Here is a 12755-nt window from a genome sequence, read left to right as displayed (position 1 = left end):
CGATAACTATGTGGTTAGTGTGCGACAAACATTTAAAAATTTATTAACCACAAACCAACGTTCAGCGATGGGAGGACTGTATGGGGCCGGAGTAGATGTTGGCAATTGTTTGTGCAGCAGATTTGAGAAATTATTCGCCAGTCTATCTCGAAATATGAAAGGAGGATTCATCCAACAGTAATTAAATGTCCTTTTTCCCCTCCCCCTCACGTCAGCTCTACACAGGTGGCTCGCAATGAGGCTGTACTGTTTTATTTGAAAGCCACTGACTTCAAGATAGCTGCACAGATTCGTGCCGAAGATGAACGTGTAAATTAGCACGTCACGTGCATTTTCTCTGCCACTATCGGGCGAAATGTGGTTTTAAAAGGGCACTCTAGCAGGATGCTGATGAAAATAATTTACCACAATAGTGTAGCTCTTATCCCTATTGCACTCCGAGACTAGTGTCCAGATGCAAATAGATGGGATTGCCTGCATAACGTAGTCAGTGTACTGGAATTTATTTTTGCACAAGCATGAAATGCGAAGTGTTGCCACGAAACAAGACATATCTCTTCTCAGTAGTGATCAAGTTGGAGCACGCGTAGGAGGTATCATGTGTGCGCTGCTGCGGAGACGTCAAGGTCGGGAATATTGCTTCTATTTAGGCAGTATCCAGGTGTGCTTTCATATTCTATGTATTTTTCTTGTCATTTTGCAAATCCAAACGATCAAGAGGCGAGATATTATCTTATAAATAGCCAGGACTCGCTATCGATCTCATTTCGCAGATTTCTAACTGTAGTCATTGCTGCTGCAGGAGCGCTACTGCTCAGAAGCTTTTGTGGATTTCGAGTTAGAAAGCGCGCTGTAATAGAAGAACGACTTAATAAGGTCATTCGTCTATAGCAGTGTAGTGAATTAATAAATTCACTCATCTGGCACAAAAAATTTTCAATCTCAGGAGCTTTTATCATTCAATGCTGCGACTTACATTGCAACTGATTTGGGGCGCGCATGAATAAACGGTGAGTGAGGTCTTTTGTTCTTCTCCCAGTGAGGAAGAATTTTTTTTATATTCAAGAACTGAGCTCAGAGCTGAAAAAATGACCGAGATAGATTAAAGAATAAATCGGTAATTATTGGCAACAATGTGCTGCAGTGTTTGCATCAATATAACTCTAGGCCATCTCTTAATATCGGTTCACACATAAATAAAACGGTGAGTTAGTTGTCTTGTTCTTCTCGCAATAAAGAATTTTTTTTTATATTCACGAACTGATGTTCAGAACTTAAGGGGTGATCGAGACAGATTAAAGAAGTTGTTCATTATCGGCAACAGTTTCTGTAGTTTTTGCATCAAGAAACTCGGGACCATCTCTTAACCCCTCTTCACACGTAAATAAAACGGTGACTGAATTTTGCTGTTCTCCCACTGAGGAAAAAATATTTTGTAGCGATGGCTACATTACGGTAGCATTTCGAGCCGTCAGCGTGGCGTCGCCGCCACGCTCTCACGTGGTTGGTCACGTGGTGCGGAGCGTCTGCCGGCGGCCCGACGCCGTGCCTGATCACGTGGCTCGTCAGCTGTAGCTATCGCGTCACTCCAGGTTTAACCGAGCTAAACCACCACCAATTATTTTTGGATATTTCACGAACTGAGTTCAGAACTAAAGGGATAATCGAGATAGATGAAAGAGGAAATTGTTCATTATCGGCAACAATTGTCTGTAGTGTTTGCATCAAGATAACCCTGGGCCCTCTCTTGATCCCCGTTCACATCTGGTCTAATTAGAAAACGAAGTACGTAATCAGGAGTTTAAAAATTGGTGCAACGAAAGGAAAGAAAAAAGTGAGTGGTGAGTGGTTGTAAGCTACCGGTGGGATTAGCCTTGCAGTTGCTGCCGGCAATTGCTCCACCGTAGCGACACTTAAATAGAAATCTCAGAAACACTGTCCGCAAAAACCCAAATAGACACTCCTGAGGTCACCATGTGTAGGCCAAATCCGTGTCCTGCAGGTAAAGTAAAAGAAGGCCAGAAGCATCCCTTCTACTCGACTGGCTCCCGCGCGGGAAAACAATGTCCCGAGGAGAACTGTGAGGAACTCCTGCCTTCTTGAGGGATCCGAATCACACAGCCCGTTCCGCGTTGTACAAAGTACAGCACAAGAGGTAATGTTCTATGTCACCACACACACCACACGTTGAACACAATGGTGACAACGCTAGGCCAGTCTTATACATCGACGCCGGCGTACGAGCAGAATCCGTGCGAACGCGGTGCAGCAAAGTGGCTTGGTACCTTTTGAGACCTTTTGAGAAGTCAAGCAAGTGTTCAGAGATGTGGTGTTGTGCAACTTCAGTTCTTTGTGGAGCTCTCCTCATCAGCCATGTGTGACCAAGGAAAGAAAAACATCTACGTTTCCACGCTTAATTACTGAAGAACACACGCTAAACTACGGCTCCTATACTTTCCAGAGCATCGGAGCAAGGTGGATGGATACCAGGTTGGCGGAGAACTTGCTGCACGGTTTTTACGGTAATGCTCAGAATAGTAATCCGACGCAACTGTTTGTATTGTTTAGGTATGGATGTATCAGTTTTATTTATTTAGTTCTTTATTTTTCCTCATAACAGCTTTCAAAGCTCTCTGTACTTCAGCAGCAGTAAGCAGTAGTCACTGAAAAGCGCTCGGGAAGATCAGGAACCATTATTGAAATGAGGAAGGAGAGTTGGATTATTTTTTTTAAAAAAAAGGGAGGTATTTGCCAGTTTGTTTAACCGACCTAGAAAACAATGCGTGTACGAGATATCGAATACGGTGGTAGCGGCGCAAGAAACTGAAGAAAGTGTTCAGGAAATAATTGCAATAAATAAATTGTAGCCCTAGAAATTTCGTCAAAGCGTGCTAAGTGATTGTACTGAAATAGATTAAAGACTTTATTAAACACCAAAGTTCTCATCTTAGGCTTACATACGTAACGCTATATGGATATTATTGGGAGTTACCTTTGCCAAGCTCAGGAATCGATTTCAATACTTCCACAGAAAACGTTGTGCCAATTGAAATGAAACTGGTTCATGAGAGATTTTTTTAGGCCGATGTAATTCACAGCTCGGTTTTCTCCATTTTGAGTAACTGTTCTTGTGTCGGTTCGCTTACTGGGAGAGAATGTGAACGGGCTTCAAGCATATGACACAGCTGGAGCATCACGATATACCGCTTTCCATTAAAAATAAAGAGCACAAAATTTAGATCATCTTTTTTTACACTTTTTTGTCTCGTGTCAACGTTTCGCACATATCTGGCTGTTTTTGAGCGTCATTCCTGGCGGTGGGCCTGTAACGACAGCTGAGCCATAAGGTAGTGCGGCGCAAAAGCGACAATACCGCTCCGGCAAGAGGCACGAATTTTCATTTCCCAGAACCTAGGCACAGGGACGTGACAGCGAGAGAGATGGTACGTATGGGATGCATACTTTCGAGCGCCCGATTTTTTGTTCAATTGATTTCAATTATAGAGTTTTCAGCAGCTCGCTACAACACATTATGGACATGGGGCAAAATGCAACATGTGGCGGGACGTATCATTTTGCATTTCAACGTCCTGCTAAATTCAAACTCACAAATTGTTGCATGTTCAGCACATATGACCTGCCACGTCTGTATATGAAATTTAGCTTGCCTCAAGGATAGAACGGGATTCCGGACGTAGACTTCCGAAACAAGAAATAAGCAGATAAGAAGCGAATTCCAGGAAACCACTTATCTCGGTACGGTACAGTACAAAAAAAAAACAGAGTTCTGCATTAACGCCAACATTTTGTTCGGTACATATATTATGCCTATAAAAATTTGAAAAGTTAAAGGGTTTTGGTTCTCGCATTCTTACGGTAAAAAATATAGGCCCTCCAAAGAAGAAAATCAACACATGCTAATAGTAGTAGCTCCGCGAAGATTCGTTGCGATCTAAGTAGTTTTTTTTCTTTCGGACTAGCAAAATTGCTATTCGTGCAACACAATGGAGGGATGAAGCAACCTGGGTTCGGTGTGGCGTGCAAATAAATCCAACGCCACATATTAACGTACAGTAAATCGATCAGTAGCACATTTCGATTCGGTAGGGACGTATAGCGCAAGTCGAACAGCAGTGCCACTAAAACATAAAAAGTGGGAACGAAGGGACGAAATTGAAAATGAACGTGAAACCTGGCTGTGGAACTACTAAGCTTGATGGGAGTCTTAGAATTGGTATAGCATTTGGATAGAATAGCGTACTTTCCTTTACACAGTTAACACCTAGCCTATATCCTGCTGTGCTCAATTGTTACCCAAATATAATCACATCGGCTGCACACACTACATATTCTGCACCTGGTTTGTAGTCCACGCCTAGCACGTAAAATACTGTTGGGCATTTGATCCTCTAATAAGAGATAATAAAAAAAGTTTTATATAATCACTAGCTCGAGATATACCTCAAAGCGATAAATTTTAAGTTTTGATGTTTAGGCCGCAAGTTGTGTGCTGAAATTCACGATATTTTTTTTACGGCGAGACTCATAGACGAGGTTTTGATGCCCATTGAGCCAAATTAATGCGCATTCATTGGATGACAGAAAGGAGTTGTTTTTTTATTTCTGTCAAGCATTTCCTCTTTCTCTGCCTCATTTTACACTGCGGGGTTTGAGCGCAACAGGATATTGCGAATTTTTTATTAACAGAAAATTAGCTTGCGTGCGCTTCAGGTGGCCTTTTCGTACTCACTAAGTGCGATTCTAGAGAAGTGGCAATTACCCGTGTAATATTTACTTGTTGATAGTTCTGAAAATAGGACAAAGGGGAGATATTGAATTGCTGACAAGTTTTGCCTCGGTCTTACCTAAAGCAGTTATTTTTATGCTAAAACGACCGAAACTGTATCAGTCTCCTAACGCCACGACCGCCCCCAACAACACAGTTCTCTCCTATTCCTCTCAATCAGTACGTCAATCGGTGAGCACCATTTTCGAAGCTCTATGTTTTACAAGATTGTGCCCCGGCAGCTCTATGTTTTATAAGATTGTGCCCCGGCAAAAATTACAGATCAGGAGACTTGGTGTACGGAACTGCCTACCACTCTAGCCATTTCGGGGGGCAGTCTATGGCGATGATAACTCAGCCATTCCCACTGCCCTTTCAGAAGGGACCGAGTTGATCTAGGCGGACAGCTCGAATGGGCATCCAGGTGTAGTGATGCGCGCAGAAGGGAGCGCCAGACCGAGCAATATGGTTTGGTGTTCAAGAAGATTGGAAAGAAAGCAGCACACTTCTTGAAGTTCGTGCGCCTGGATTTCCAGCAGAAGAGCTCATATAGTATACGGATAGTATGGAGCTCCCCCAGGTAGCCAGATCTCTGAGCAGTATAGCGCGTCGTGAATACAGAAGGCCACAAGGTACGGGGGGCGAGAGGAACGTAGTCATTCTCTGGTGATGAATTGTGGGATACCAGCCAGTCAAATCTACCGTAAGCAGCATGAAGGCACAGCTCTCCCACAGGTCGAGATCTGCCTTAGAAAAAAGAGCGAATGTCAAGCAGGGCAGTATCTATTATTTGGGCATGATCATTACTGACTAAAAAACCTACAGTCGTGATACTCAGTGGGATTTTGGATGAAAAATTCTTGGGGCGATTACGATACTACCTAATGTGAAATTTGATAGCAGCTCTTGAGCTGCTTTTTTGCGATATATTAGGCAAAGAACTAGAGACGCGTGTATGCATGGTCAGTTGCAAAGCGCACTTTTTTTTTTCCCACACGCACTGTTACATCAAGTAACATTCCTCTCTCAGTGTTTGTCATGTAGGTGGCTTTTTTCGGAGAAATGGGTGGAGATAGGTTTGACGTGCTGCATCAATCCCTGACCCTTAAGCAGACGATTTATACTGAGAAGAAAACGCTGTGAGTGGCGTGGGCAACAGGCACAATCTATCGCGTGCAGCATATTTCATGGCACCGCCCGCCAACGGAAGGGAGGGCGACGCGACTGCGAGGCGGCAGCGCGGGAGCGCGCATTCCTCCGCAGGCATTCCTCTCCTTCCCCATCCACCCTACCTCCACGTATGGAGGGGTGATGAAAGACGGCGCGCACCACTCTGGCGCCGTCTATGGGCGAGCGGCGGTACTTTCGTTCACTCGGCGCGGCCGTTCTGGTGGAGAACGCGTACGCACTACCCTCGCTCTCTTCTCCTCCCTCCGCTCCCCTTGCGCATGGTTACACCGACGGCGACGGCGATGCGGCTCAACACCCGAACGGGCGTATAATAGCTGCGCTCTTAAGATCTGCTTACTCTTGTACAGGGCAGCTGCGATGCAGGATACTGAAGTTGCACTGCTGAATTTGGATGGCCCAGCGTGCGAGTTTAGGCGTGAGAGAGGTTATGCTTCGGAAGCAGCCAATGCAGGTAGAGCTGTACGAGACTGCGATGAAGCGGACGCCGTAAATGTAGCAGCCTAATTTTTGCACCGGCCACGCGATGGCTAAACGCTCCAACTCAGATGAATGGCAAAAAATTCCTGCCTTTATGAGTGTGTGGCTTGCATAAGATCGCTGTCATAACGCTGTCATAATCACCGTGAATTAAGATGGGACCAAGTCTGAAACATTTTACGTCTGCGTGGACGAACGCCGCGGTGCCCTCAATAAAATCAGCTGAGATCGGGGGCTCAAGAGCAGCAGATATTGGATCCTGAAACCTGTTTCGCTCCAGTTCAAGAGATCACCTTTTTCTCAGGAGAGGATGCAAGAGACCACTTCCCTATGGAGCGAAGTGAGGAACGAATCTCCGGAGGCAGGGGAAGAGAAGCACAGCATGCTTAAGTGTTTGGCTGAAGAAAGGGTTGTACAGCCTTCGGGGGGGGGGGGGGGGGGGGGGGGGGTTCAGAGTCGGGCTGTATGTCATCCTTGCTGAAAATGTTCGTTAAAGCAGGAACAACATGTGCTGTGTTTCAACTCGAGGTTAGCGACCGATAAGACACCCAGACGATTGCTAATGCTGTGGATGTGCTCTTCAAAGCCGTGGGCTTGGACGACAATGTCGCCAGTGTAAATGACAGCCATAGGCCACTTTGAATGACCGAGTACAGTATTCATGAGGAATTGGAACGTGGCTGTTTCATTGCACAGGAGGAGCAGGACTGCGGTGAAAATGGAATAGGTCGCCTTGCGCGGGGAAGGCAGATCTTTCGTCGTCGACATCGCTTACTGCAACTAGTCGGTCTCCTTATCTCGTGTCAAAAATAACAAAAAAGTGGATCCATTTAGCTTTTTCTGGGTCTGTATAAATGATGCCAGAGGATAAACATCGCGCTTGGTGATGATTTTTTTCTTCCTGTAGTCGAAGAAGTATATTGTGCAGGCTTTCTTCGTGACTAACGCGTCAAGAGCAGAGCGTGGACTTGTCGAAGAGACAAAGCCTTCCCCAAACAAGTCCTTTACTTGAGCTGGAGCTTGTCGGCTTTCGGCAGAGAATACATGGTGAGGTATTGGATAGGTAGGTGTAAGGTAATGTGCGTCAATTTTCTGATAGACCAAATCCATTTCTACTACTTCCGAAGGCGTGAATGCTATAAAAGAGCTGTGTCGCACAGTAGGTGTTTAATTTTTCATGATCGTCGCATCTTTATGTTTGCATGGGCGAACCTGAATTGAAACTATTTATTTTATAGACCTCTTCTGGTTTTATTTCGCGAAGCCACTATTAGTGAGGCCAGTGGAAGCTACAAGTATTTCTTTTGACAGCGGGGACGCAGTAAAGACACTCTACCCGCAGTTTACACACAGTTCTTTCTATGGTTGCTTGGTGTTTTGCTTGCAGATAAGAGCTTTGTTTGCGGCGCGTTAAATGAAATGAGACTGCACGGCAACCCGTCTCAGTGGTAGGCAGAGGTAGTCACTGGTTAAAGAAAACTTTCGCTCATGGTAATTGGCACTGTCACTAGCACTAAGAGTGGAGGAAACTGGGGTTTTCCTTTCCTGAGGGAATATGGAGGGGCACAAGCTTAGTGAGGCGCACGAAAACATCAGCGCACGTGCCCGACCTGCCCGGAGGAGAGCGCCCTACCACAACAAGCCTCGCTTGCCAAATGCGATAGCAGGCTCCAAATGAAACTAAGCTTCACACGTAGTCTCCATGGATGCCAGTAGACTGTCCATGGACTTTATTCACAAACTCAGAATGTAATCTTGCGGTGGTGAAACCTCGACCTAACGGTGCAGATACGTTCTTCGCGAAAGTCCTCCCTGTTGCAAAGTTTTCCACATCACCTTTGTTAGTCACAAAATCAGTACTTGTATAGCGGTTTTTCCTTCACGTGATCCCTCCATCTTCACGTGTCCGACCTGACAGCACACCCGTAACAGCGTAGAATAATGCTGCATACTAGCACGCTTACAACGTAAAAGCCGGCGCCAACAGTGGTCATGCACCGAGAGCCATCAGTTGAAGACAGCAGACACAGCCGCAGAGCAGAGGGCTGCTACCAGAATAACGTAGTGTGGCACCGGCTGGAATGACGCGTTCAGTGAAAGTGATGAACGGCCGATGAAGCCAATGGTAACAGATGTTGACAAGGGCCCTGTGAAGCGACTTACGATTTCAGGCGCAAGAGCTGGACCATCTGTGGAGGAATTTCCATAGAAAATCATTTTTACAGGAATAGCTATTTTTGTAAAATTGCAATTTGACACCCGAACGTGTTCGCACGCAATGGGCATTCATGGTATCCGAGAATTTTACATACTACGCAGCTCGTACCGAGGAACTCGCTGCTTTGGCAGGCTGCCTGGCGTAAAAGCACGAACACAAACTCGTTGCGAGAAAACCGCAAATCATAGTGCAGCGAACTTTGGTAGAGTGCTATCAATGTGCTAAAATTACAATATGAAGGCTTCTGATCATGAACAAAAACCTAATGGAAGCGGTACTTGTTACTCGACTCAGAGGTTAATTCACCTCTTCTCGTCTCAAAAAAGGTGGTTGATTCGCGTCGACCTCTTTGGAAGAAGAGCAACGACGACATCACACTGTTTTATGCAGAAATGTACCTGCTAGGAGACTGCAAACATCGGCCGGAAACCTTGCTTGGTGGCGAAAACAATTCAAACTCTACGCCTGGGGAGCCATAAAGCAACAAATATTGTTTGTTTTTGTTGGTATATATACCATAACAACTCTAAAAAACGAAGCGCCATGCAACTGACACAGTGGGTCAGGTAATTCATTTCACGACTGCGCTCAATACCAAGGTAACCTCAGCAAATTTTGAACGACAGCGTAACGAGTTTTCTGCGGACGCTCAACTACTTCGGCAGAAAAGAGGATGTTGAAGTTGCAGATGTTGTGCTGAGGTTAATCACAACAGGCTCCGGGCTTTTCCGGAGGTCAAGATCCCGCCGGAGCGAAGGCCTTTGCTCCTCTTGGATTCTAGAATGGCCCAACGAGCGGCGGAACAGACACCAAGAGCTACGGCGACAACCTGGCAGCCCTACCTTCAACCGAAGACATTCCCTCTAATAGGCGGAGATTTCGTAAATGAAACGCTTATCAGCTACCATCAGGTGAGCTAGCACAAACGGAGAGGTTGTAATGCTAATCCCGAGTGTGTTACATTCATTCTGGAATTGAGTGTTTAGCGATACGGCGGATTTGTGGTAGTTATCTTTGCTTTGGCGAATTCTGTACTCGTGAACGAAAAACAGAGCGTGCGCAGAAAGTCGTTGATTTAGCGTCGGATGAGCTCATTGCCAAAAGAAAGATGCTCTTCCTGTATATGGATTTCGAACCTTGATTTCTCCTAGTACATAGTCCCATAGTGATTTCTGGGGCTACCAAACTTCATACATGTCAGCTGTACACTGTTAAACGTCATAACGTTAAAGGTCACGTTCACCAGAATATGCGGTGACGGCATTCTTGAAGCAGGCGTTGGCTGCGTTGGCGTTGTGTGCGGCAAACCATGGCGATTGCTCGGGCAAATGGTCCCCAGAGTGCAACCTAAGAGGCAGGTGGGCCACCTAGGTGTCGTGACCTTGCGGCGTCATCACAATCACCGGATAGTGAGCAAACTGCCCACCGTGGCAGGTGGCAGTTAAATTAATGAATATTCCTTCGGGAAGAAAAACTCGGGTCGCACAAGACTCACCGTTGGGACAATCTGCCATCGCAGGGCAATGGCGCATCGCTTAACCGCGGCATCACTGCGCAGGAGGGGTATGAGGACTCCCATGGATCTACGAATATGAAACAGAGAATGACCTGCAGCAAATATGGGAATTAACCAATTATGCTATCGCATCATAGTCTTAAGGCGTACGTGAAGTGTCTCGTCAAATATTTTAGTGCGGTCCACTTACAGTGGCCACTACCCGCATTTGGGCGTTCTGTATGCGTTTGTCTCTCTGTCTGAAGCCTGGTTTGTGGCAGGCTGCTCACCTGTCCACTCTGTCACACGGCAGCCCATTTAATTGTGAGAGGCTGCTCTGTAAGAGCAACCTGGGTCGCAACCTAACCCTTGTACCGCCGATGGCAACACATGCCATACCACCTGCCTTGTGTCAGAGCGCCACTGTTCACCTATGCACCGGGTGTCTTACTTGCCAAGGCGTACCTGGTGGGAACCAGGTGAAAACCAGGGGCGCTAATTAGTCGGGAGTGCCTCTAAGCACCCCGAGCTAAGCGCAATGAGCAGCAGCGTTTAGGACGATAACGTGATTCGAATGTTGCTTGTATAGTAGCTAAACGGTAGAAATTGGGGTGGTAATTAAGTGTTGTCCTGGCACCGCGTAGTAGATCGTAGCTCCAGCCGACAGTATTACGTCATGCTAGCGCACATATCCGCATTTGGCCTAATTACCCAAATCGACTGTCTTTTTTTACTTCGGCATTTTGCAACATTCGTATTGATATGCAGTTTGGCCGTCTTTTGAGTTTATGTTTTAGTGTCATACCTATGTCGTATCCTGAAATGACAATTGCGGCTTGGCGATCATTTTCTATCGCATTACTAGCAGTCTCCTAACATTCATTTTTTTGCATATATTTTCCTACCGGAACGTTTGTGATAACTTGTTAGGGGCTACTTGTTCGAGAGTAATCAACGCAGATATAAGTTTCGGAACAAGGAGGAGTGGATGCCCCAAGCAACTTCTATGATCATTTGGAGCGGGTGGGCGACATTTTTCTCTATGTAGCCATCGTAAAGAGATTAGAATCTTGACAATAGAAAACAAAATATTAAAAGGGCGAGGTTGAGCTTAAATGCCTCAGATTACTAGCCAAAGTTTCCGCAAAAGGTCTTGTATTCGTCTTGGCTCAGACGAAGGTAAGTCCACGTGTTGAAACGTCGGCTAGTAGATAGAGTGAGCGCATAAGAGGAAAACTGTTTTTCTTCCGGGTAAATTCGACGTCGAGTCCATTGAGGGGGTTCCTGACTCCAGGGCTCAAGCGGCCACTGCCGCAACATATGCCCGCTAGATCCAGCGGACTTCGATGGAGAATGCAGCCTCTCACTGCTCCGGAGTATGTTTCTGTGAGCAGTGTACTGCTTACTGCAAGCAATAAGCAGTGCAAGCAGCCTTTCGACTTTCTGAGAAGGCTTACTGATGATGAAATTTCATTCGATAATTGTGAAGACCCGAATTCATTAGTGCACACACCATGCAGAAATCGTCAATCGTCTATTCAGTCATTCGAAATGCAGCGAATATTAGCTCAAACAAATTTGTCCCACCTATCTGCAAAACAATGCGCAAAAATTCGTCTCAGAAAACAGGAGGATAACCTGAAAAGCGAAGATGATTCCACATTAGAAATCAGTGAAGTTGCCTTGTCTTCGATTAAAACAAAATATTAAACCTTGTACCCAATATCAGGATTGGATCAAAAATACTACGAACAGTTTATCAGTGTTCAAATGTTATATTTTTGCATAAAAAGCTTTTAGCACCGGAACACCCCAACGTGCCGCTACGGTGGCTCAGTGATAATAATGCTCGGCTGCTCACCCGAAACACGTGGGTTTGATCCCGACCCCTGTGGTGGCATTTCGATGGGAAAGAAATGCTGGAGGCTCGTGCATTGTGCGATGTAAGTGCACATTAAAGAACCCCAGAGGATCTAAATTTTCCTGAGCCTCCACTACGGCGTCCCAGATATCAGTCACTTTGAGACATTGAACTTCATATATACCAAAACCCAAGAAATTCCCAACGAGAACACGATGGTGCTGCCGATCCAGTTCGGCGTATGTCATTTGATCTGTGTCCGTTTCCTGATTAGTTTCTTTTTTATCGCTCCCTTCTGGTTAAAACTCTCAGATACAGTTATTAACAGTCATATACTGTATGTAACGCCGTCAAAACGGCTGAAGTCATTGAGTGCTGTATTTACCAGACCATAACGCTCACTTCGTTTACTCGCAAAGAGATGCTTGGAATAACGTGCGCGTAACAATCTAATCGGAAGCAAATCCAAATCAACGCTACGAACAGTCTCGGCGTCTTTCATATTATAAAATGCTGGTTAGAGCTTTTACGCTGCCAGTTGGCCTGGTTGACACATTTGAGATGGCAAGCCAAAGTACAGATATTGCTGCGTATATATCAACCTCTTCTTTTAAAAAATGGCCACACAAAATTGTGGCCTCGAGCTACCCTCTGCTGTACAACCTTGCCGAGCCAGTGCCCACTTCCGCCGTCATGCATGGAGCTCTTAGCCGCCGTGGTGACACAG

The 12755-nt window shown here is 45.7% G+C and overlaps 1 protein-coding gene across 5 annotated transcripts in view; it reads left to right on the top strand.

Moving 5' to 3' along the window:
* LOC144101598 (luciferin 4-monooxygenase-like) overlaps positions 1-12755 on the top strand; it is an 86288-nt gene that overhangs the window by 34108 nt on the left and 39425 nt on the right. The window contains exon 1 of one of the 5 annotated variants that reach the window (XM_077634743.1): positions 3291-3443. The exons of 2 other annotated variants lie outside the window; for them this stretch is intronic. In XM_077634743.1, coding sequence (XP_077490869.1) covers positions 3441-3443 — 3 coding nt within the window. In that variant the 5' untranslated portion in view covers positions 3291-3440. Of the gene's footprint in view, positions 1-3290; positions 3444-8998; positions 9584-12755 lie in introns of those variants that run through there. 2 more of the 5 variants (XM_077634745.1, XM_077634741.1) reach the window with 2 other exon arrangements.

The sequence above is a fragment of the Amblyomma americanum genome, chromosome 8 (genome assembly GCF_052857255.1).
Source record: "Amblyomma americanum isolate KBUSLIRL-KWMA chromosome 8, ASM5285725v1, whole genome shotgun sequence".
Classification (NCBI taxonomy): Eukaryota; Metazoa; Arthropoda; class Arachnida; order Ixodida; family Ixodidae; genus Amblyomma; species Amblyomma americanum.
The sequence above is the reverse complement of the archived record's forward strand: the minus strand, read 5'-3'. Positions and strand labels throughout refer to the sequence as shown.